This window comes from Halichoeres trimaculatus, unplaced genomic scaffold (genome assembly GCF_033239565.1).
Source record: "Halichoeres trimaculatus isolate MK-OKI-2021-1 unplaced genomic scaffold, fHalTri1.1 fHalTri1_scaffold_12, whole genome shotgun sequence".
NCBI lineage: Eukaryota > Metazoa > Chordata > Actinopteri > Labriformes > Labridae > Halichoeres > Halichoeres trimaculatus.
The window spans coordinates 3,510,669-3,535,651 of record NW_027437190.1 but is presented as its reverse complement, the minus strand read 5'-3'; the positions used below and the strand labels follow the sequence as shown (position 1 = coordinate 3,535,651).

At 41.4% G+C, this 24,983-nt stretch overlaps 1 protein-coding gene across 1 annotated transcript in view; it reads left to right on the top strand.

The window, feature by feature from the left end:
* Window positions 1-24,588, top strand: part of taf2 (TAF2 RNA polymerase II, TATA box binding protein (TBP)-associated factor) — a 52,141-nt gene extending 27,553 nt beyond the window's left edge. The window contains exons 15-27 of the mRNA XM_074683540.1: window positions 4,213-4,278; window positions 4,447-4,573; window positions 4,773-4,898; window positions 8,864-9,004; window positions 10,193-10,303; window positions 10,520-10,713; window positions 12,136-12,275; window positions 12,583-12,652; window positions 13,742-13,851; window positions 17,212-17,441; window positions 18,124-18,288; window positions 20,040-20,142; window positions 22,093-24,588. Of these exons, the coding sequence (XP_074539641.1) occupies window positions 4,213-4,278; window positions 4,447-4,573; window positions 4,773-4,898; window positions 8,864-9,004; window positions 10,193-10,303; window positions 10,520-10,713; window positions 12,136-12,275; window positions 12,583-12,652; window positions 13,742-13,851; window positions 17,212-17,441; window positions 18,124-18,288; window positions 20,040-20,142; window positions 22,093-22,391 (1,882 nt within the window). The 3' untranslated portion in view covers window positions 22,392-24,588. The remainder of the gene's footprint in view (window positions 1-4,212; window positions 4,279-4,446; window positions 4,574-4,772; window positions 4,899-8,863; window positions 9,005-10,192; window positions 10,304-10,519; window positions 10,714-12,135; window positions 12,276-12,582; window positions 12,653-13,741; window positions 13,852-17,211; window positions 17,442-18,123; window positions 18,289-20,039; window positions 20,143-22,092) is intronic.
* The last annotated feature ends 395 nt before the right edge of the window (window positions 24,589-24,983 follow it).

The window sequence follows — 24,983 nt, the reverse complement described above, 5'->3', positions numbered from 1 at the left end:
AAGTCTAGAATTTAATATAATCTTGCACGTAAGCTTAGCTGTAAAACAATTTTACACATTTCTTTAAAGAAAGCTACATTTTAATAAGTAGAGTGTGATACAGACTCCAAACTATATCGTGGTTTTGAAAGACAGATAAAGATGTACAGTGGGGAAAACAAGTATTGATGCTCCGCAGTTTACACATTTTCCCTCCTACATAGAACAAAGAAGTCTGTAATTTTTAATCTTAGCTACACGCCAACTATGAGTGAAAGAATCTAAAAGAAATTCAGAAAAGCACATTGTCTGATTTTTAAATGATTGATGTTCATTTTATTGCATTAAATAAGGATTTGATAGTATTGAAAAAGAGGATGAACCAGAGGAGCCATGGGAGAAGGTCATGTGGTCTGATGAGACCAAGATACAACTTTCTGGTTTAAACTACTCCACGTGTTTGGAGGAGGAAGAAAGATGAGAACAATCCCAAGAACACCATCTCAACCACGGAACATAGGGGTTGGAAACATCACCCTTTGGAGGGCTTTTCTGCAAAGAGGACAGAATGACTGCACCATACTGAGGGGCATGTATCCCCAGATTTTGGGCAACAACCTCCTTCTCTCTGTAAGGGTACTGAAGACGGGTCGTAGCTGGGTCTTCCAGCATGACAGTGACCCCCAACACACAGCCAGGGCGACTAAGGAGAGGCCGAAGCATTACAAGGTCCTAGGGTGGCCTACCCAGTCCCTGGACCTGAACCCTATAAGAAAATCTTTGTAGGGAGCTAAAAGCGCCCAGCAAAACCCCAAAACTGGAAAGATGTGGAGAAAATCTGCATGTAGGAGTGGGTCAGAATCTCTGCTGCAGTGTTTGCAAACATGGTCCAGAACTACAGGAGATGTCTGACCTCTAACTGCAAACAAACACGCTATAGAACGCAACTGCATTTTTTAAAAATAAAAAAATGTGCTTCTCTAGATTTTTTTGAAATTTCTTTTCTTACAGTTGAGGTGTATTCAGGATAAAAATGATAGACTGCTCCATTCTTTGTAAGAGGGAAACCTTACAAAATCTGCATTGTATCAATAATTGTTTCCCACACAGTATATACCAATAATTTCCGTCAACGCATTCCCCTTTTTTTGTCAGCATGCTTTTGTGACTTGGAGATTACAGAACCAACCAGCTGCTCATTATTTTTACCGCTCACCTTTTATCAACACCAGTGACTAACTGTTGGATTTATAATAAATAATGTTTAAACTGTATTCTTCTGAAGTGCTGATGCACTTTCTCCGTCTTTCTGCTGCTGACTAAACAATAAGTGAGAACAACATGTTGATTGTCAGATGCCCTTTAAAATGTCTATGACTCACAGCCTTACCTCTACAGCTTTACATGAATTCCCATCAGCCCTAGGGACATTTAAGAATTCAAACTCTGGCTGGATTATTTGGACCCAAAGTGTAGCACACTCGTTGGGGTTTTGGCCCTGACTGATGTGTTTACTGGCACAGTTTGTGATTCTGTTGCCTCTCTGCTTACAATCATAGATAGAGCCAAAGAAACAAAGAGCCTTTCACTGAGAAAAGTGATGTTTAATAGTCAGAAATTTGATAGTGTATTATTTGCAGTGGTTTTGTGGTTGATATAATGCCATGTAATAAAACTAAAAAACCTCCAGGGTTTCACTGTAAGCCTGTGTTTGAGTTCATGTCAAACTTTGATTTGACTTTGGTGGTCCTGGAGCACCTCCGATTTGTTCCTCTAGTTAGCATCTATTAACTCTTGGCTTCCTCTCCTGTCCCTTCTCCTCAAAGAGAGCTGCATTCAAGAGTATTAAAGGAGGAGACAGCTGCATTCAAAAGGACAAACGAAACAAACTGTTGCACATAAAGGCTGAAATATACCAGATGCGGCTGAAGTCAGTCTCCGTTCTGTCACAGCAAACTGATCAGATAGGTTTTTATTCAAGTCAGTCTTTCATCTCACACTGGATCTGTTCTATTGCAGACCATCTGCGAGGCTGGTTTGTCATGTCACAGGTAATATTCAGCCATTCTATTTTTGACGGACGTGGAGCTCTGACGCATATAGGCCTGTCACGATAATCAATAAATCAATTAACCAAACGATAAATAAAAATGTCCTCTGTAAGTTTGCCAGCCTCGATAAACTGACACGTGCATGCATGTTTGTTTTCCTCCTCTCTTTCCACCAAAGAGGCTGAATGAGAAGATGGCTCACTACGTCTATCTTTCCTAACATCGGGGTGCATAGGTTCAATAGCAGATTTAGCGGATTTATAGCAGAGTGAGCATCTGTCAAAATGCGATATTTGGGGTGAAGACAGGGCTGCTCGCGCGTACACACGGAGAGAGCTGAAGCGAGCGTCCTGAGGGGTAAGGAGGAAACACACGCTAATATGAGTGATGGCACCAAAGATACAGTTCTTAAGCTGCCTGCCACAGTCCCAGTGTGGGAATATTTTGTTTTTTATCAGAATGAACAAAGTGTGAGCTCATGAACACCAACGAGCTGATATGTTGCATTTGTTTAAAAATAGTGGCGACGAAGAAGAAGAAGGGGAGGTGCAGCGGAGCCTTGTTCTTTGACAATCCGCTCTCACTGAGGCTTTTGGTCTGCAAAGTAAATAGAAATAAAAGCACCAAATGGTGGGTGCTCAAAGACAGCTACATTACCAAAGAAATGCAGCCCTTCAATACGGGTGAAAGCCAGAAATGTTCAAAATGTTTGACAGACAGTACGGATTGACTGGGAAAAAGTACATGTTACAAACAATTCAGGAACTGTATAAACTCCCTTTTATTTAGGCTATAGTTTTTATTGTTTTTGGGGTTTTTTTGGAGTTTTGTTTTTTCTTTAGAGACAGGGTCTATGTTTTATTGTTTTTGATTAGTATTAATTATTTTCATTGACATGTATTTTTTTCCTAAAAGAGAGTCCATTTCATTTTCATTGTATTTTTTTTCTCTTTCTTGTTTGTTAAATTTATTATATTTTTTGTTTAATTTATTTTATTTAAAAGACCCTGACCTTTTAATTACAGTTAAATACTCTTAAGAAATTAAAACTTTATTATTCCATTTATCATAATTACATCAATGAAAAAATGGGAAAAAAATCAAAATAATATTGACAATAATATCATTTATCGGCAATAATATTTTGGAAAATTATTGTCAAGCAAAATTTGTTATCGTGACAGGCCTAGACGCATAAACTCAGTGTAGGGAAGATCAAGTGGTACAGGAAGTCGTGACCGGAGACTACCTAAAAACACCCTGTGACTTTCAAAATAAAACAAACTGTTTTAAAATCAGTTTGTATTTATCTTGGCTGCAACGTCGAACAGATGTTGAGCGGAGTCAGACCAGGAGTCATCAGGTTTGAGGTTTTACAGCTCAACATGAATGAAGAGAGACTTAACAATGGAGTGGGAAGAGCAGGAACTTCTATGTCTGTGACACGAGCTGTCTGTCAGTCATACAGCTTGATGGACTGAACACACAGGCGATGTGAGTTGACAAACGCAGTCAAGACGCAGACATATCTGGTGTATTTCAGGCGCAAGAGTGATTAAAAAGCAAGATTAGAGAGTATTCAAAACAAACTTGTGCATTTAGGAGTGGTCATGAAAAACTAAACTTGTGTTTGTAAGAGTGTTCAAAAAAAAAGGAAAAAACTTGAGCATTTAAGAGTATACAACTCACTACAGCATTGAAGTGTTGAAATAAACAATCAGCTGCATTTATTAGTGTTAAAAAATCAAACTATATCATTTAAGAGCATTCAAAACAAACTGCAGTCTTGAGAGTGTTCAAAATTAAGTGGTGCATTGAAGAGCTCTTAAACAAACTGCTGCATCAAAGAGTGGTCAGGAAATACGAGGGCAGAATTTAAGAGCATTCAAAGCAAATTACTGTGTTTAAGAAAAAACAGCCAACTGCATTTCAGAGCATCCAAAACAAAGTTAAGTCTTTGGTAGCATCCCTAAAAAACCCAACTGCAGTCTAAAAGAGCATTCAAAACAAACTACATGATTAATTCTGTTGAAAAGACAAACTACAGCCTTACAGAGCTTTCAAAACAAACTGGTGCATTAAAGAGTGTTCAAAATGAGCTGCTGCATATGATTATTCAAACCAAACCGATAACTTGTGCTTTTTATGGCTGATTTTTCGGGGTTTTTTTCTGTTGTTCCAGAAACAAGAAAAAGAAGATTCCTCTGATGAATGGAGAGGAGGTGGACATGGATTTATCAGCCATGGAGTAAGACATCACTTTTGTTGCTAATCCTTTTTAAACAAAGAGCTAAGTCGTCTCAGTGACATGTTACTGCAGAGCAGATACTGTATGCTTCTTCATTCACATCCACACACCTCTTTGGTAACGTTAAACGTGTTAAACAGGCGTAACATGTTCTTCCCATGTTCACAGTGCTGACTCTCCTCTCCTCTGGATCCGGATCGACCCCGACATGTCCATCCTGAGGAAGGTGGAGTTTGAGCAGGCAGACTTCATGTGGCAGTATCAGCTGCGCTATGAGAGGGATGTAGTGGCTCAGGTGGGTTCATGGGAAGAAGCTTTGAACCTGTCTTTGTTTTGAACATTTATAATCCCTCGTAATCTCTCCTTGCTCTTTGGGAAACATTCTGACAGCAGCTTGTCATTTTAGCTCTGCTTACAGTTAGGAAAGGGAAATCAAGTTGTGCTTCATCAGTTCAGATCAGTTTCCATCCTAAAAAATGTGATTCCTCTGCCAGGAGGAGGCAATCTCAGCTCTGGAAAAGTTCCCAACTCCTGCCTCCAGACTGGCTCTGACAGACATCCTGGAGCAAGAGCAGTGTTTCTACAAAGTCCGCATGCAGGCCTGCTTCTGTTTGGCCAAGGTATGTGTCAACCTGTGTGTGTATGTGTTGATCCAAACACTGATTTAGACTCAACAAGAGCTGCTGGGTGGCAGCTTACCATTGCAGAAAATGGAGTTTCTGCTTCTCAACACCTGGCTTTTGTTGAAAATAAATTTCTGGTGTTGGATGCACTGTTTGAAATAGTGTCTGGTACAGATGAAAGGAAGGGTTGTTTAGTTTTACACTAAGTCTAACACGGAGTTTTGGTAAACTTATTGATGATAATTGACAATCCCTCCATGTTTGAGGATCTCAGCCAACAAAGAGTTGAGTTAAAAAATGATCTGTAGTTAAATTTAATGATTCTATCACAAGAAAATGTCTCATGCAGGAAAATGAACCTATGATATCTGTCTTTGAAGAGGGGGTATTTTGCTGTCCCACACTGTAAACACAGATATACAGTACCAACCCTGGATGTTCAGACTGAGCATGTGCAGATTTTCAAACCCCTACATGTTCATTTGTTTTTGCAATACCTGAATCTGTCTGTAAACTGATCAAAACACTCTGTTCTGAAAATAGCATCAGCTCTTCACTCGACTTGCTAAAATAATGAGGTTATTCATATGAGGATGCCTTAACTGGTTTGTGACATTTTTCGAGGGGCAGGTTTCTTTGTGGATATTCATTTTATCCTTCTTTGGTTTAAAGTTATAAATTATCCTTTTATATTAATTTAATGACAAGTCAGTTTATTGTAGTTAATCATGATGTCATAGAACAAGCTGTCCTAAATTAATGCAAAAACAAGGATTATATTTTTATGATGACAGCAGCAAAAAAATATATTTTTTGTTGTAACTTTAAGGGGCTGGTAAGGAGTTTTTAAATGATCTTGAAAAGGTCTCCCTTCTCTATATATGCCTGATCTTAATCCACACTTTAAAATGAGATTATTTGCACAAATGTAGGCTATTTTGAAATTCAACTTCTTAGCTTTCCGATTGGGTCGGGCAGGACCAGATTGATTTACAGCACGTCTAAGTCTCTATGACATCACCACGCCAGCTGGTGAGGCTTAGTAGAGAGAAGAGAGATCTGTGTTTTTCTCTGCTGAAAAAGATTTCTGTGATAAATTTTGTAGTGATGGTGGACTCTGGAGCCTAACTGTCAGACAGAAAAAGGACAGAAGAGCAGAAGAAAAATAAACAGGAGAGAGATAGAGCACGAGCTAAAGGCTAACACAGGAGCTAAACTGTTTGTGCTAACATTGATTCCAACCCACAGTCAGCAGTTATTCTGCAGTGGTCTGTTCAAACTTGAGAGTCTTTCAATAAAATGAAGAGTGAGGTTACATTAGCTCTAATTGGTGAGTTTGTCCCGTTTCAAACCATGGCTCTACCTAACTGTTGATAAATACCTTACCTTGTGGCGTATTTGGTAAAAAGTTGTCTTGAACAAAGAAATGCAGAGTTAAAAAGAAGATCTGATCTCCATTCATTTCCAAAACAAACATAGGTCTTGGTAAAAATGATGTCTTCATGACAGTGTGTGTGAGACTCCGGGCCTAAAGGTGGCGCTGCAGTCTCATTAAAACAGATCCTCTTCACAGTTGGTATTGAAATTTCACAAAAACATTCAAAACACTGAAAATAAGAAATGGTCTAAATACCCAGAGAAAATTTCTGCAGTGTGAATTTGATCAGCCTATATCACCCAAGTGAAACTAGCATATTAAATGGGTCTAAGTTGATGAAATAACTTTTATTGTTTTATCCAAAGAGGGCAGAGGGCTGTACATGCATCTAAAAGAAGCCATCTTTGTCAGGGATGCTGTGGAACATTCCAGAAGTCTGTCTCAAGAGGGATACCACCGGACACAATCTGTGATGCCCGTGTTGTGCAGGTCGGCATCAGTGCAGACTGATGCCGACCTGTGGGTGGAGGATTTTACAGATCACTACCACTCCCTGCTGATGGGGTTTAGGATACACACTTCATATGGCAGACCCCCGCAAGGACACACAAAGAAAGGGATAGTAGGCAGGGAGAGGGTGTAGTGGCCGGTTTGAAAAAGACTGGATATCTCTGCCTCTGACAGGTCTCCAGAGGACTGGCCAATCAGAGGGAAGAGGGTTTGTGGACCAGGGAGCCTTAAAGAGACAGCAGCTAAAATGAAGTGTTTCAGAGGGTGAAGAAAGAGGTTTTTAAAACACCAGAGAGAGAAAAATGGGTTGTATCTGTAAATGATGTTTTCCTTGTATCATCAGATTAATGCACCATGCCTCTCATATCTCTCTGACTCAGCAGCTGATAAGTGAAGCCTTGATTTAGCAGCGTTTGCAGCCCTGAGCTCTGACGGCTAGCTTAGGACAAGCATGTTGTCGGGTTGGAACTTTGTGAAGTTAGAATAATTGAGGATGTGAAGAGTTTCTTTGCTGCACAAAGTAGGCGTTCTTCTTGTGTAGTTTATAAAAGTCACATGGCTCTTTAGGTAGAAGTATAAATGGGTTCAAGTCCCTCCAAACTAATTCTGAAGATTAACCCTGTATGGTGTTAAATGAGGCCATCCTGACACTGTGGTTTGAAATTTCCAGTGTTTGAAGGTGTTTTTACTTCTGGGCTCTGAGTCAGAGGTCACAGAAGTGAGGTTTAGATGGTCTGTGGTGTGGTGAACTTCACGGAAAACAACCCAGCTATGTTCTGGTTAATCTGTTGGAATTGCTCTGGAAATAATAAACTTGAAATGGAAAAAGAGAAGAAGAGCGTGACAGCAGAATCAAAGGACAGAGGAGAGAAGGTGGAGGGGAAGGGTGGAGGAGATCAATTATGGATGAAGGGAGAAAAAAAGAAAGAGGAACCAGAAAGACAAATTCTGTTTTAATACGTTTTTCTGTGTTTGCTGCTTTCTGCTAAAAGTGAGATGACTAACACATATACATGCAAAGTTTTCAGTTGGAGACCAATGTTTCACTTCCGCTGCAGCGAGGCCACCCACCACTTTAACCCTCTCGTGCTGCAGCTCAGCTGACAGAATAATCCAGGAAATTCTCTATTCTCTGGATTTAGTCTTTTCCAACTTTAACCCCACTGGATTTCCGCCATCCGGGTTCCACCTGAACCAATATTTTTGCAGCATGATAAACAGAGTGGAGCTTGAGATGGCGGTACTTCACTTCTTTCATTAGGCTGCTATGTTTGGCCGTGGAGCCCCCCAACAGACTCCATCCTTAATGGCCTTTGGCTTCAACTTCACACACGCATATTGTCACACACACACGCACACTTCAGTATGCACATGAGCACACACTCCACAAACCCACCGTGACCACGGAGTGAGTTATGACTGACTGTAACCCTTGGATTGACTTGGCTGCGTCCTGATTGGCTGGGACGGCGTTTTCTCGCTTGTTTTCAGTGGGAAGAAAGAAGAAACAGCTCCAGGCTGAAAATGTGAAAAACTGTCTAATACATTCCCGTGCCTAAAAAACCGACAGAGAAAACACAGATGTGCTGTGGTGTGTGTGCAGAACGGTGGTGGTGTCCATGTCTCCCTTTATTTACCTTACCAAATGACAACATCCTGTGTCAGTGACCCTTAGCCCTATATTACACATTAACATAAATTCCCCAATATCCTGTTGGAGCGCAGAGACCGCTGGAACCACCGCTCTTCATACCTGTGGAAACCTCATGTGCTTCTTGTGTGTACGTTTGGCTTTGACTTTGTAGTTCTGTTCTCACCACAAAGATTAAAATGAACAGAAAGGACATTGTTTCCCGTGCCCGTGTTTCTCTGAAGGAACTTCCACAGCTCGAGAGCGTGCAGGGCACCTCTGTGTACGTTTCACATTCCTCACGCTCGGCACAAACGGCGAATATTTGATTCTTATTGAGCTGTGATGACAGCAGATGGAACCCAGCTGACAGATCTGACCTTCATGTGTGGAGCTGGAGGGATAACCATGTGCTTCTTTTCTTCTCATGTGTGAATCTTACAGATAGCTAACTCCATGGTGAGCACGTGGCAGGGCCCGCCGGCCATGAAGTCTCTGTTCACCAGAATGTTCTGCTGTAAGAGCTGCCCCAACATTGTCAAGACCAACAACTTCATCAGCTTCCAGAGCTACTTCCTGCAGAGGGTGAGCACACAGTTCAAACACTCTGTCCCACACACCGTCAACCTTAACTGGTTTTACTTTGATGCTCCTATGACAGCGGATATTAATGCAAGTCATTCATGTTGTTTCAGTTCTGACAAACCAGCTTGTCTCAAGGTCAGGAAACATAGTATGACTACATTGAACTCAACATAGGATCACAGAGTCTGCAGATAAACAGTGTCAGTTTGCTGGGTATGGCTAACGTTAGCAGAGCTAGCACCACCAGCCTTCAGTCAGCCTCCCAGATGAAAATCATTTTTTTCTGACACCGTATAATAAAATAAAATAAAGTTCTTACAGCTAGAACAGTGTGAGATTTTTTTTTGGTCAATAATAAACATTTTTGCCACGTTGAAACCAGTTTCTACCAGACCAAGACTTAGGGACGATCCCAGTTGTGCCTCTTTCCCCTCCCCCTTCGTCTCACTTCTTGCCGTTGGCCCTCTGTTTTGAGCGGTGACAACACTTCTCTTAGAAACGAGAGACCGATTGATTTCCACTACGTCGTCACCCCTTGTTGCTCGCTGGCTGTTGTAGTCAGTGCGACTGTTTCTCCTCTTCCAAAGCAAACACATTTTTATGAAGTGATGATAAACTGATATCAGATTGTACTGCATCACATGAGTGAGGAGACAGCTAAGCTACCGAAGCAAACATTAAGCTAACATTACATTTTCTAGAAGCTATATGATGTAGCTCCTGAATACTGTAACGTTAGCTTATCATAACTTGTGTATCTAATGCAGCTACTGAATGCAGCTTATCTGACCAATCATTCATGAAATAGTTCATTGTAGTGAAGTCTGTTTGCTGTGAATTGATCACTTTAGTCTGACATTAGTGTAGCTATTATTAGCTGTAGCTGTCGCTATAGCAGCGTTAGCTAGATCGTTATTACGAGTGATTTCAGAATACAACCAACAATTCAAAACATGGCTAATATTTACGTGGGGAAGCAAAGGATTGAAAATCTGATTAAAATTTTGATATGTTGATATGGGAAATTTCTCATACCCCAACAAAGAATCCTGGATGTGCAAGTGCAAACCCAGGGGCTAATGGGGACAACTGGGATCAGCCCTTACACTAAAGACCCAGCTGTCTCATTGTGTTTCTCATGCTAACATCATCTCATTGGTTTGTCTTCCTTCCTTGTTTCTCTGACAGACGATGCCAGTGGCGATGGCTTTACTCAGAGACGTCCAGAACCTCTGTCCAAAAGATGTCCTCAGCTTCATTCTCGACCTCATCAAATACAACGACAACAGAAAAAACAAAGTAAACACTCACACTCCCTCACAAACATAAGTCATGAACTCTGGCTCACTCACAGTGGTCTTTGTATTGAGTCCCATCATAGAAATATTTCATATATAAATTACTGTTGTAAGCGTAATTACACCAACAGATATTAGCAGTAAATCATTGGTCTCACTGTGATCAACATCCTTCCTCTCCTTGTGTATTTTTCCTGTCCACCCGTCCCGTCTTCAGTTTTCAGATAACTATTACCGAGCAGATCTGATCGAGGCGCTCACCAACTCTCTGACGCCCGCCATCAGCATAAACAACGAGGTGAGGACGGTTGACAACCTGAACGCTGATGTCCGTCTCATCCTGGAGGAGATCACGAGATACCTCAACATGGAGAAACTGCTGCCGAGCTTTAGAAACACCATCACCGTCAGGTCAGGAGTGCAGTGTGTGTGCTTCATTGTCCTCTCAGTTTTTAAATTCAGTTTGACATCACAACATGTGTCTTAAAGTGATACTCCGGGATGGAACAAGTTGGGTCCTATGACAAGTTTTAGGGCAGAAATTACCCCTACAGCAGTGTTTTTGTGCAGCAGAAGCCCAGAGCGCTCGCACCAAACACCCCCTCCCTGCTCCTCTGCAGGTTTCCTCTGCACTCAGACGGGGCCATATTTTACTTGACCAAAAACACAAATAAACGGACTCCCACCAAAAGAATCTGATATCGGTCTGTATTCACGCTTTATTTAGAGAATTTTCAGCGCGTTACTTTCACACATAAACACCGCTAAATAGAAATGATTTTTATGTAAGTTACAATTTTATTCAAAATTGAAATTGAGTCAAAACTGATTATGGGAAACAACTTTTCTATTTTGTTTTTGAACTACTATTCGTCAAAAGCAGTGTTACATACAAACGCTTAACTTGAAAACAAAAATCAGTTTCAAGTTTGTCACTTAAACTATGGTGACATTTAACTGATGTTACAAAGAAATTATTGGAAGATAGACATGGTCAGTTGGTGGAACTTATAAATGTCAATTGGTGTAATGCAATTCTTGTACAAAAAACAAACTTATATTAGAAAATGACGTGACTGGGATTATGATTTTATTGTACAACACTGTAAAAATTAAAATTAAACTTCAAATGTTTTTAAACCAACCAACCCAAAAATTGAGAAAACATTGATGTCTAACTTGCGCAATACAAAAAAAACAAAAACAAAACATCATCAAGTTTAGAAATGAAATATATTAAATATACTTTGAGATTATATTTGTTATTCAGTCTATGGGCAACACACCGTGGAGTAGCTCTGTGATTACAGCCAAGATGTATAAGTTGTATTTTATATCTAACTCGGCTAAAATATGAATTTTTATTTTTACAAATGAACCGATATTAAAAGTTGAAAATAAAGTTGAAATACCAATATTGTATCTGAGGTCAAAGTATCTTGGTATATTGCTGTATCAATATCTTTTACACCAAAAAAGATGCAAAAGTGACCTCTAGACTAGTTTTGTATCATCATCAGCAGCTCTAGAGTTGTAAATTGAATCCTTAACAACATTCAGTGCAGTTTGTTTCTGTGCCATGTAGAGCTCTGTGCGATGTGGACAGTTGATATCAGAAGTCTTTCCTGGTCTCTTATATGGTTGGTGATGGAGAAGTGTAACAAGTACTGCGATGTTCACAAAGTTCTGTTATTTTTAACTGAGAGCATCAACTGAAAACTGGACTAAACTGTGTTAATGTTTTAACATCTGACAGTGTTTTTGCATTAATCCCTTGATAACAGAATCCTCCATGGTTCCTCATCCTTACCCTCCAGTTTTCTTTTTCTGCAGTTGTCTAAAAGCGATACGCCAGCTGCAGAAGAACGGACACATTCCCAGCGACGCATCACTCTTCAAGTCATACGCAGAGTATGGACACTTTGTGGATGTTCGCATTGCTGCTCTGGAGGCTCTGGTGGATTACACTCGAGGTGGGACTTTACCAGTGCTCTTTTGAACCTCCTTAATCTTCATTCATACATTAGCTTTGGTGGCTCCTGATCCATTAGACCTGCTGCTCTGAGTTAAACTGTAAAATACAGAACAATCAAAGACATTTCCCCTTTGTTTCCATCAGAAACAAAGGGATTTGCATAAATGAAAGATGAAGTTCATTTTTCCCCTACATTTAGCCAGATTTCCAAATTTAACTGTGGAATTATTATTATGTGTTTGTTTTGTTTGTTTGAAATGGGACGACCTTTAACTGGTGTTTCTGTCTGTTTGTTTGTCCTGCAGTGGAAAGAAGTTCAGCGGAGCTGCAGTGGCTGCTCAACATGGTCCAGAATGACCCGACTCATTATGTCCGGTAGGCAAACACATGTTCTCACTTCACACACATTCAGGCTTACATCTCAGTGTCCTTCTCACTGTAAACACTGTGTTATAAACACACAAATGTCTTTTGTCAGTGTTTACCACCATAATGCTATAACGCTCTGTAACTCAGGTGTAAACAAGCGCAGGTGAAGTTGTATGGAGGCTGTGTCTGGTTTAAGTGACATATCAACTGGAGCAATGAGGAGCCAGCACAGACAGGACAGGACCAAAGGCTAACTAAGCTAGTGATTGGATTTAAAGCCAAAAATGAAACTGGGGATCTATTGTCCTCTAAACATACGTTTATCTGTGATCGAGTTTTCTAATTTTATACCCTTATCCGGACAGTTTATCCCACAGGATACAGACATTCAACACCTGATTATCAAAGCTGTCTAGATGTTATTCAATATCTCTAAAAAGCAATACATAAATTCATCCTTAAGGAACAATATTTTATTAAAACAAGTTCTACCAAACTATAATTCACATGAAAAAAATTAGGACTTGCCTCATGGTCGCTGTCTTTTTCCACATAGGCTGCCATTCTGAAATTTGATAGAAATTTATCAATATAATTTTGAAAGCTGGCATGAAGTCACATGACCTGGAAATGACACCCCCCCACCCCCCAATAAATTTTTCCTAAAATAAAATTTTCATATACTGTATGCCCCTCCCCCCCACAACCTGCCAGATGTCTGTATCTCCCAGGATACAAAAAAAGTGAAACAGTCCTCGTGTTGTGGTCACAGCACTTTTCTTTGAAGCCCGAGATTAAAAATAGAGCCTCGGTGTTTCTAACAAAGGGAGCATTTTCTTTTGACTATATTAGGAATAAGGATCATTCTTCTATAACTTCTCTTCTGGTCGACTCAGATCATCTTTACTGAAGATTAACCTAAAGAGTTCACTTTTTCTTGAAGGAGGTTTTGGTTTCTCTGAGTTAAAGCAGTGACTGCAGTGTGTCTCTGACACCAGTGATTGTGGTGGTCAAACAAGTGAACGTGTTGTTTAGAGGTCCACGGTTTGATCTTGCTAGTTTGTTTGTTTGTTTGTTTGTTTGTATATATAACAGACACAAGATTCTGGGTATGCTCTCTAAGAATCCACCCTTCACCAAGTCAACTGATTCACCTCTGTGCAACGAAGCTCTGGTTGACCAGCTCTGGAAGCTCATGAACTCAGGTGAGATAACCACACACACACACACACACACACCCACACACTTTAGGCAACGCCATCAGAGTCTCAGATCAGCAGCGTAGCTTTTCCTCAAACCTTGATCATGATCATTAAATCAAATTAGCCTCACACAAGAATTACTAGTCAATGGGAGCTTATTTGTCCCTTTGAATGCATTGATTTTCTCATCAAGGATGAGAACAGGTTTTAAAAAAGGGTTAACCAGAACCAACTCAAGCTTTTTGGCCGTTTGCCTTGAGGCTTTTGGAGTTACTGGGGTCGAGAAATCGTTCCAGCTGTGAGTGGACTTGAAACTCTGGGAGACACATTGTAGCATGAAGCTGACTGGCAGCACTGATAAACTTTGACTCACAGGTAAAACTTTAGACTTGTTCATGCTGATGTTGGAGTTTTGGTTTTAGAGGAGAACTTTTCAGCAGATCTTGGTATTGAAAAGCTAAATCTGATATCCGTGACAGAGAGTTGAGCCAGGTGCCACAGTTATTTCAGCGGGTTCAGGGGGTCAGGTCTGTTTCCTTATTTTATCTGGTTGTTCCTCTCAGTCCTGAACGATTTGGGGTCTACGCTCTGGTCCCGTGCTTGTACCATTTATGTACGTGCACACTCCTGCCTCCTATTGTGTCCTCAGGTTACATGATTTCGCTCTCTTCCAGGGGGTCCTGTGTGTCTCTGAGCCGGGCAGCAACGCTTTAGCCTGCCAATCCAAACACTTGGCACCTCCAAACCCTAATAAGAGTCTGTTTGAACAATCCTTTATGTCCCTGGACGACTGGGCTCCTTCTGTAGCGTGTTATTAATCTGTTTACTCACAGGCTCGCAAATTTTTCAGGAAAATATTACTAATCATTATTTACAGCAAGCTTTAGTTTGAAAGACAGGGCAGTGTGTGTGTGTGTGTGTGTGTGTGTGTGGGTGGGTGTGGGTGTGTGTGTGTGTGTGTGTGTGTGTGTGTGTGTGTGTGTGTGTGTGTGTGTGTGTGTGTGTGTGTGTGTGTGTGTGTGTGTGTGTGTGTGTGTGTGGCTGTGGCTATGGCTGTGTGGCTGCTGGACACCCTGTCTGTGCCAGTTTAAACATGCAGTGACCATCGTGTGCTAACCTTAAATACTATGCTCAGAAAATGTGTTGGTTGTTTTATTCCTCGCCCACAAACCCACAGCCCCCCATGTGTTTAACACACACACACTTACACACACACTCACGCAGGATGGTGTTTCAGCAGCTGAAGGTCAGCGCTGAAAGAACATAAACTCTGAGGGCTTCTGCTGCTGTTAGACTCATCTATTTCTACTGTGCTCACAAAGCCACAGTCCACCCCCTCACACACACACACACACCGCACACACACACACACACACACACACACACACACACACACACACACACACACACACTCAGAGCCCTGGACACTGGGTCTTTGGATCGTCAGCTCAGCATTATTAGGTGTTAAACTCTCCAACACCAGCAGCAGAGGAGTCACAGGGTCAGGTACAGCAGGAAAAGACAGGGGTTTGAGAAAGCAGGATTCTGTATTCAGAGTTGGTTAATCCAGAGCCTCTAAGCAAACATGAACAGAATAAACAAATAAACAATTAAATAGATAAATAAATGGTCTTCTTGTCTGCACCAGACCCGAGTTGCCAGATATTGATTCATGAAAGTGATAACATGATCAGAAATGGCAGGGAGGCTTGCACCCCCTACTGACTGGCGCCTTCTCCAGGTGTGGGATAGGGTGGATGCTCCGTCGTCCCGGTTCATAGATGTTGGTGCACGCTTCCTTATCTCGATGGCCTCTCTGATCCCCCTATGGAATTTGTTACTTTTCATAAAAGCAGCCCATGACACGTCACTTCACCATCATGTGACGCTTCTGACGAAGACCCCGGAAGAGGGTTGAAACTTGTAAAGCAGGTAAACAAACTTCGCTGTCTTTCAAAAAGAACCCTTTCAAACATTAAACAACTTTTTTTTTTTTTTTTTTTTTTGTTCTGGGTTTTTTTTTTTGACTAGTTTCGAAACAGTCATACCAAATGAAGTCATGCTGCACCGATGGTGGGATTTGATGAAATTTTGGGGATCTCTTAGAGATGCAAACCACTGTCTTCTCCCCTCTTTGGTCATGATGAGTAGCTGTTGGAAGGCTTGCTTGAAGAAGTGGCTGTAGAGCTCTTCCATGACATTCTGGAACACAGATCGTTGTTCCAGTATCTCAGAGCGGTAGTCGATCAGAGAGTCTTTATGCTTCAGTTTGCCTCTCAGCTTCCAAGCTTACCGAACCACCAGCTCCTGAATCTGAAATCTGGAAGCATATCATGATTGCCCTGTGTCTCTCAACAGGGCCTGGCTCAGCTGTTAACAAGCGGTGAGCTCAATCCAGCTCCGGGCCAAGGTTAACACGTGTTCACCAGAAACTTAGACCAGCAGCTGAAAAAAGAAGGCCGTTGGGTGGGACCTTCACTGTTGTAGTGGAAGGGCTAATTCTTACTTTATTCCACCCGCACCTACTTTCCAAATGGATGAGTTTGATTTTTAGCTTAGCATTCCCTTCGGTCACTGTTCTTAGCTTTGTGTGCATGGCCAGCACGTCCTGGTTGGTTGTGTTAACAGATAACTCCAGCAAAGAAAGAAGGTGGTGGGGGTCCAGAAGTGTGGTCTGGATGTTGTTCAGCTTTTTGGCGAGTTTAGAGTAAGCAGCATTACACTCTGACAAGAGGAAAGACTTGAGGCCTGCTAGCATTGTTGTTGGCGTAGCCATGATGGTGCTAGTTGCCAAGTCTTCCTTGTTGTTTTCTTCTTTCTTCAATCTGATTGACCTGTTTTCAGCGCCAAGGGTTGTTATGGATCTTATTGATTGTCAACGGCAGTTTGTTGTGTTCAGGGCTGATGATGTGGGAGCTTAGAAAAAAGTGTGACTACTCCATATCACCATCAACCGGAAGTCCAATCTTTTGGGGGGGTTTTGAGGAAAATGTAGAAAAATCCATGTGATTTATTTGTTTCATCTTGGTGGGATAACAAACCAGAAGTTTTTTTTTACTTTAAGATACTACCACAAGGCTCTGCAGTCGGAGCAAAATGTGACTGAGTTTTGTCCTGATGCGAGAAACTCATTGGGTAGTTTGTTCTTTCTCCAATGGCACATTTTGAACTATTTGAAGCAAACCAGATGCCATTTTTGTCTTTCATATCTTGAAATGAAATTTTTCTGTCCTGGTGAATGTGAGTCATTGTGTGTAATAAACAGTTAATGCTAAAAATTAGACAAACACTTGATCAGATTTGAGTTTGTGTTGTGTGTTCTCCATTTTGATCTAACCAACTCTTCCTCCTTCCTTTTCTCAGGTACCTCCCACGACTGGCGGCTGCGCTGTGACGCCGTCAACCTCTACCACACTCTGTTCGGCTTGACCCGGCCGTCCTGCCTGCCGCTGCCAGAACTGGGCCTGGTGCTGAACCTGAAGGAGAAGAAAGCTGTCCTCAACCCGACCATCAAGCCCGAGCTGGGGGTCAGCGCGGTCGTAGATACTCCCGCCAGTATCGGCATCCATGGTGTCGGCATGAGCTACTCAGCTGTGAGTGATGGGGGTTTGTTTGTCAGAAGAGAAAGCTCTTTAGCTCTATACCATGTTTGATTGATTTGTTAGGTTGAGCTGGTGTTTTACCTCTGTGATCACATCAGTTAAAGACAGCGTACCTCCTGCTTCAGCAGCTCAGATTTCGTGGTTTCTTCACTTCGCTGACGGTGATCTCATCGGCGAGCTCCTCGGTGGTCTTCACCCCCTCTGATTGAATTCATTTGATTTAGTAACGTACAAGTTTTCAGATGGCACAGATAGAAACTACATCATCTAATCTGTGTTATCTTGGGTTGGATCTGTGTAATTGTGGGTGCTGTAGAGCTGCCAGCGGTGCTTGGCTGAACCTCATTCCCATTGCATCACCTTCAGACCCAGAATGACTGCAGAGACCCAACCAGACTCTGAGAGGATCTCAAGTGATCAGTCCAATCCCAGCCTTGACCTCCCAGCCCTGACAATTTATCATATTAAAACAGACATTTAGAAAAACTTTCAAATGTAGGTTATTTGACAGAAAATGCTTCACTACAGAGCTTTTTTTGTGTCTGTGTGTGTGTGTGTGTGTGTGTGTGTGTGTGTGTGTGTGTGTGTGTGTGTGTGTGTGTGTGTGTGTGTGTGTGTGTGTGTGTGTGTGTGTGTGTGTGTATGTGTTTGTGTGTGTGTGTGTGTTTTCCAGGTGGAGGAAGAGCCAGATCCTGTTTCCTTAGGAGTGTGTGGGGTGGGCCAGCCCCCTCAGGGCCTGAAGAGGAAGGCTGAGACCCCGCTGGGCTCCCCCCCTGAGCCAGGACAGATCCTGCAGCAACAAGAAGACGAGGGACGAGCGGGGCGCTTCAAGATCAGGGTAACACACTCTCCTGACAGCACTTTGTCTTTTTTTTTTACACGTGTTAATTTCACAAATCCATCTGTAGTGAAATAAAGCACAGACTGCATATCCTCCATCCCAACAGGCTAACTGTGGTGTTGCACTAAATGATGTCTTCAGCTTAAGTGGCGTCATTTTTGCTGAATGACCTTCGCCGTCTTCTTACCAGTCTTTCTGGCTTCTTACTCTGCTGGTCTTGCGTTGTAGTGCAATTACTTACATCCTTTTTTTTTTACATAGCTGGCCTGATTTTCATAAAAGTCCTGCCTTCAGAGATGGGTTGAAACATAGATATATAACAGGCCACAGGTATGGCAAGCGTTTTTAACAATTTATAGCTACATTTGACTCTCTGGAATTAGTATTATAGATATCAACAAAATAATTGTGACTAGTCAAAATTCAGTTTTGACTAGTCAAAAATACAGTTGGAGATATCTATAATTCAGTTTTGACTAGTCACAATAACAGTTAGAGATATCTGTAACTCAGTTTCCACTTGTCAATGTCAATGACTCCCCTAAAGCTGCCCTCCGCATCGTCACGCATACTAAATGTCACTTGCAGATATCTCTAATTCAGTTTTGACTATCCAGAATTACCGTGAAAGATATCTTAACTGTGATTTTGACTGTCAGAAATGTGTTCATGACGCTGGACATGCAAGGCTTCCTATTGGATACTGACCCAAATAAACTGGAGGAGAGAAGAGAAAAATCATTTTCACAATTTTCTTAGCAGAAGAAATGGCGATTGCAGTCATCGACAAGATATTTAGAAAATGCCATGAAATAGAACAAATTTCTAATCAGGGACTTTGTGGGGAACAAGAGCTACGTTCACAAGAGAGTTGTGCAAGAAATCTACGACTTTTGTCATCATTACAGTTATCTGCAACAAGAATTCGCCTGGTCAAAACTCTGTTTCAAGATATCTGTAATTACATTTTGACTAGTCAAAATAAAAGTTTAAGATATCTTGAATTTGAGATATCTCTAACCACAATTAATTTAAAGATATCTCTGACTTGATTATAGATATCTGCAACTAAATTATGGCTATCCATAAATCTAGTTGCAGATATCTACAATTTCATTCTGACTAGGTGTAATTCCAGTTCAAGATATCTATAACGGCCTCTTGACTAGTCAAAATGTAATTAAAGATATCTATAAATGCTATTATAGATATCTTTAATGGAAGGGGTTGAAGATATCTTGATTTGGAATTGTGACTGGCCAGAATGAAATTGTAGATATCTGCAACTAGAGTTATGGATCATCATAATATCCACATCTCACATTGTGGCTATCCATAACTGAATTTAAGATATCTGTAATGAGAAACCCCACACACATGAATTGGGAAGGGGACGTGATTTGTCCTAGGAGGAATTAAGTTGTGGATATCTGAAATTACAATTGTGGATAGGAATAATGTCATTGTGGATATCTGAAATGTTCAATTTGACTAGGAAGAATTGAATTGCGGATATCTGTATTACATATCCAGACTAGCTATTAAATGTTAAAAGGGCTTGCCGTACACAGGAACCATTTGGTTCCTTGAAGAGTTGTTCCAGGTACTTCTGGTCAAAAAGCACCTTTAGCCACTGAGACGTTAAAGGGGAAAGACAGAGTATCCTGGTTGGTTTTTGCTCTTTTTAAGTGAACGAGTGACGAGTGAAAGGAGTTCTTGCTCTAACACCTGTCTCTGGTTTGTTGTAGTTCAACACGATGGAAGAAGAAGACATTGATATGGAGACTGTTCATGACAGTCAGGCCTTCATTCACCATCACCTCAATCTGTTAGAGAGACCATCCACACCTGGTAAGCACACACCACTCTTCATCTATTTATTCACACATTCATTATAAAACACACCCCTCTAAACATCAGACGTCTGATGGACATGCAGATCAAGTCTACATCACGTCTGTCGGTCTAAGACCAATTCTGGATGTCTACACAACCTTCAAATTAGGTCCATTATCTGGACGTTTAACCATGACCCCACTTTGACGTCAGTCTGCAGTTCACATTGGAACACTTTCAGGCGTCAGGTGTACATCTAAGCAGGAGTGAGTGAGTCCAATCCACAAAAAGATGTTCAAAGGACGTCCTTTCAGCGTCGTTTTTTGATGTCTAATTTTAAACATTCGTTTGAATCAAAGAAGTATTTTGTTCGTTTTTTTTCTATTTCCTGTTTTCCATTCTCAAACGGTGTGTGTTTTCCTGTAGAGGTCAATTTTCCTGTAGCTTCATTTGGTTCAGCAGCAGCTTTGAAGTGGAAATGTGTAACGCCTTTGTCTGTATTTACAATTACCACCTGCTGCTGAGAAAATCAAATGAAGCTAGGCCTGGGAGGATACTCAATAAATCAATTAATCATACGATAAATTAAATGAACTCAATAGTTTTGCTGGCCTCAATATATCACCATGTGCATGTGTTTGTTTTCCTCATCTCTCACCTCCAAACAGACTAGATGACAGAGGGTTCGCTCTGCATCACTCTCAGCACCTGGGCGAGTTTGTTCTGCAGCAGAGTGAACAGAGTGAACCCTCTTGTCAGTCATCCAGAATCTTTGTCGCCAGGGGAGGCAGGGCCGTTAGCATCAGGCTAGTGTAAACTCACAGGATGCAGCAAGTGAGCCTCATGAGGAGAAACACAGTTTATTTTGTAAAAATCAGGGGGGAAAAAGATGAATGTAAAGTGAAACGCCATAGCTCCAGTGTAGAAATATTTTAGCTTCAAACCAAACGAGCGAGGTGAGCCCATCAACACAGACAAGCCAGTGTGCAGTAACACAACAAAAACTCACACGTCCACCTAAAACACAACCACCAACCTAGTTTTCCCATCTGGGGAAGAAACTGCTCCTGCAGATGGAGAGCCGTCATCCTGACAGTCAACACTCACTGAGGAGTTTGATCCACAGAGGAAATACAAACAGAACAGAACAAAATGGTGTAGAGAAAGTGTATCCTGAACGCTTCACACTGAGACAACTGGACTGTTCATAGTTTGGGATAAAGATAATGAAGATGATGAAGCTCATATAGCCTTATGGATGAGAGGATGAAACATCTCCACAGACTCTGAACAGTCCAGTTTCCTCAGTTTGAAGCGTTCAGGATAACTCTGACCTGGATGATTAGAATTTACATGAACACAGAAAGTGTAGTTTGTTGCGTAATAAAAGAGATTCTGCACTTTAGTACAGTTTTTATTTAATGGGAGCTCATTTTATTTTCTTTTGTTTGTTTGTTTTTTAGGATATTTAAGAGTTATGGATATTCCAATTACAATAGTAAAAAAATACTCAACAAAAATAAAATTTCATTTCATTTGAAAGGGTGTGCTGCATTATTAGATATGTTATCATTATATTAGTGGTTAATTTGGTCTAAAAATAATATTTTCAATAATATTGTTTATTGTCGATAACCCAGGCCTAAATGTAGCTACAGGAAAATGAGCAGGAACAGTCTGCCACCTTCAGAAATTGGACTATGGTTATACACAGGAACTAGGAAGAGGATTAAAACAATAAGCATGACTAAAAGTTCATAGAGACTTTGCTTTGGAGCTGAAGAGATGCTGGTTCAAGGCCCGGACATGGACATGTCCAGCAAATTAAAATAGCAGGGATGTACCATGGATGTTTAGTAGACGTCAGAAAAAGACGTCATCTGGAGCAACAGTCTCCAGATGACACACACACTCACACACACTCACACACACTCACTCTTACAGGCGTACCCTTTGTCCTTTCAGGAAAAGAGCCGCCGTCAGTGGAGCAGTCCATGCTCTCCATGCCCGCCACACCAGTGCCCTCCTTCTCTAAAGACACCACCTCCTCCTCCTCCAAACACGGCGGTGACCATGGCCACCATCACCACCACCACCACCATGAGCACAAGAAGAAGAAGAAGAAGCACAAGCACAAACACAAGCACAAGCACAAACACGAGAGCAAGGACAAGGAGAAGGACAGAGACCGGGACAACTCGCACGCCTACAGCAACAGCCCGGCCAGTGGCAGGTCCCTGCGCTCGCCGTCTCTGTCGGATTAACGGTTTACAAACTCCTGTTGGTTCAGAGGATAACCCTGACCCACAGTGGCGGGTTTGAAACCCGGTGAGTGCAGAGACAACACAGTAGAAGTTAAGACTTAGTAATAGTAACGTCCAGGAAGTCGTCAGCGGGCGGTTTGATTAGTTTCACAATCATTGATGTCTTTCAGCGAGTTCACTCAGAGGTCGTTCTCCTCCACCGTCACCCTCAGGTCAGGGAGCAACTTGAAAAAAACAAGCATAGATGTTTTTCAGTACAGTTCCATCACTGATAACAGGAAATTTACGGTTAGTTTCTTGAGGTTACAAATTTTCTGTCTTCTCCCCCTGAAATAATCCTGTGTGGATGTCAGTCCCCTGTGTGAGATTTATGCTTTTTTGGGGCCATAAAGCTGGTTGTTGCATTATTTCTGAGATAAAGCGTTTCTTCTTGTGACACCAGGATAAGTTTTTCTCAAAAACAAACCAATTAGCTGTTGGTCTCTGTGACGATCCAGAGCTCAAGGTCAGTTAATCCTTTTTCAAGTTATAATTATTAAAACAATCAAGACCTCGTAAAAAAATGTAACAACGGCAGATTTTAATGAGAAAAGAGCGTAAATAAATGTTTTGATGTTGTCTGCTCAGGGCTCCTGTACTCTTTTTACCCAAAACACAGTAGATGAGACACAGCCATGTTAGGACACAAACAAACGTTGGTTTCTAAGTAAGGACGCATTGGTTTGATTCAACCTCAGCACCATGATCATGGATTAAACAAATGATTTGAATGTTATTGGTGCAAAATGTTGTAATTCAGTTGTGCCGAGGCTGTAGCTTCAGTCAATGCTACAGAACTCTATGACCTGGATGTAAACAAGCACAGAGGATAGACCTCTTCTCAAGCAGTGGAGTGATTTTCTTCGCTTGTTGACCTGGTGAAAATCAAATGCAATGTAACATACAAACACTTGACTCCAAAATATAAAGAACATTAAGTTTGTCACTTCAACTACTATGAGGTATATCTAATCCTCTTCTACATTAAATCTCAACTCACCTGACAGGTGCAGAAATAAGTCTTATTTCAAGATATTACTCATATAAAATGATGCTTCACTTTCTTCTAAAGAGAAATAATAATCTGACAATGGGGAAAGAAAAAATCTTTGGTTTTGGACTTTGTTCTTATTTTTTTCAAACAAGATTTTAAGATTTTTTTTCCTATCTAAACTGACCAGGCCTTATTTTGTACCTTACAATATCTTGAAATCAGACATCTTCTGGACTTTTTCCGGTAAATGATCCATGAATTAAGTGTAGAAACACGTGATTGACTGGAAATCAGATGAAAACACTCTCTCTGTTTTGAATGTGAATCTTATATTCCAGTTTTTCAGCACTGATAATCTGACACAGTCAAGGTGTGAATTCCTGGTTGATGGAGTTGTTAGCATTGCCTGTGGTGACGTAGGACCAAAAGCTTCTGTCAGACACTCTGTAGATGTGATGTATAGAGATGAAGGTGGCCGTTTTCAGCTTCCTCACCTGCTCTGACGTTAGAGGAGAGTATCTGCTGGGGTCAACCCTCCAGGAGCCTCACACACCCACACACACTCCTGATCAGCTGTGTGTGTCGGCTGGTAGCTCTGCTTCCAGGCTGTCTGAGGCATGTAACCACACGCTCCGCTCTCCACAAACAGCAAACACAGCCTGAAGCCGACCTCGCACACTCTCCCCCCACAGAGACCCACTCTGGTGAGCCTCACATCAGTCCAGCCCTCAGCGGTGGCTTCTGAGGGGGGGGTATGATTGATGGTGGTGAGGACTGGACCATTCTCCCCGGACTGGAGCAGAAGGGTCTTTAACACCTTGGAAAGGACATTTCTCTGTTTGCTCAGAGAGGGAAACCAAACGGAGGGTTTGACTGACTGTTTGACTGAAACTCAACACTCTCATGGTTTTATAATCCTTTTTTTTTCTGTCACCGCTGATTAAAGATGCTTTTGTAGTCATGAAATGTTTTAACAGGACTGAACAAGGCTCCACCGTGTCTTATTGTCTGAGTTTACCCTGGCTCTGCTTCTCCTCCTCGATTAGACGTTTTGTAAAACTAAAGAAAGAAAATGTGGAAGTCAACTTTCCCTGTGTTGGAGAAGCCAGTGTCACATTCAAGACAGTCGAGCTTTCATGAATAAATGCAACATTTCTTTACCAGTTTGTCTGTTTTATATTTTAATTTCTTGCTTTGTCCTCAGGTGAGCACAGGCCTTAGTGGGGGGTTTTCTGACACTTTGATTTCTGCTGAAGATTTTTTGATTAAATTGTTTGAAAAATGCACAAAATTCCTCTCCTCACACTTTTTCTGAAAATCTATACTGCAACCAGTCACCAGGGGGAGCTCTGCATGAACTGGCCCCTCTTAGGGAAGCTCATTGTCCCATTTCACACAGTGTGAAAACCAGGTGTGAACAGAAGATTCACCAGGGTTCAGTTTTTCAAAAATTTTAAACTGGATCAGAACGATTGGATTGGATCAAATATCTAAATTATATTTTTTTTAAAGCAGAGAGGGGATCCTGATCCTATAGAAGTGGGATACAGGTTTGTTGA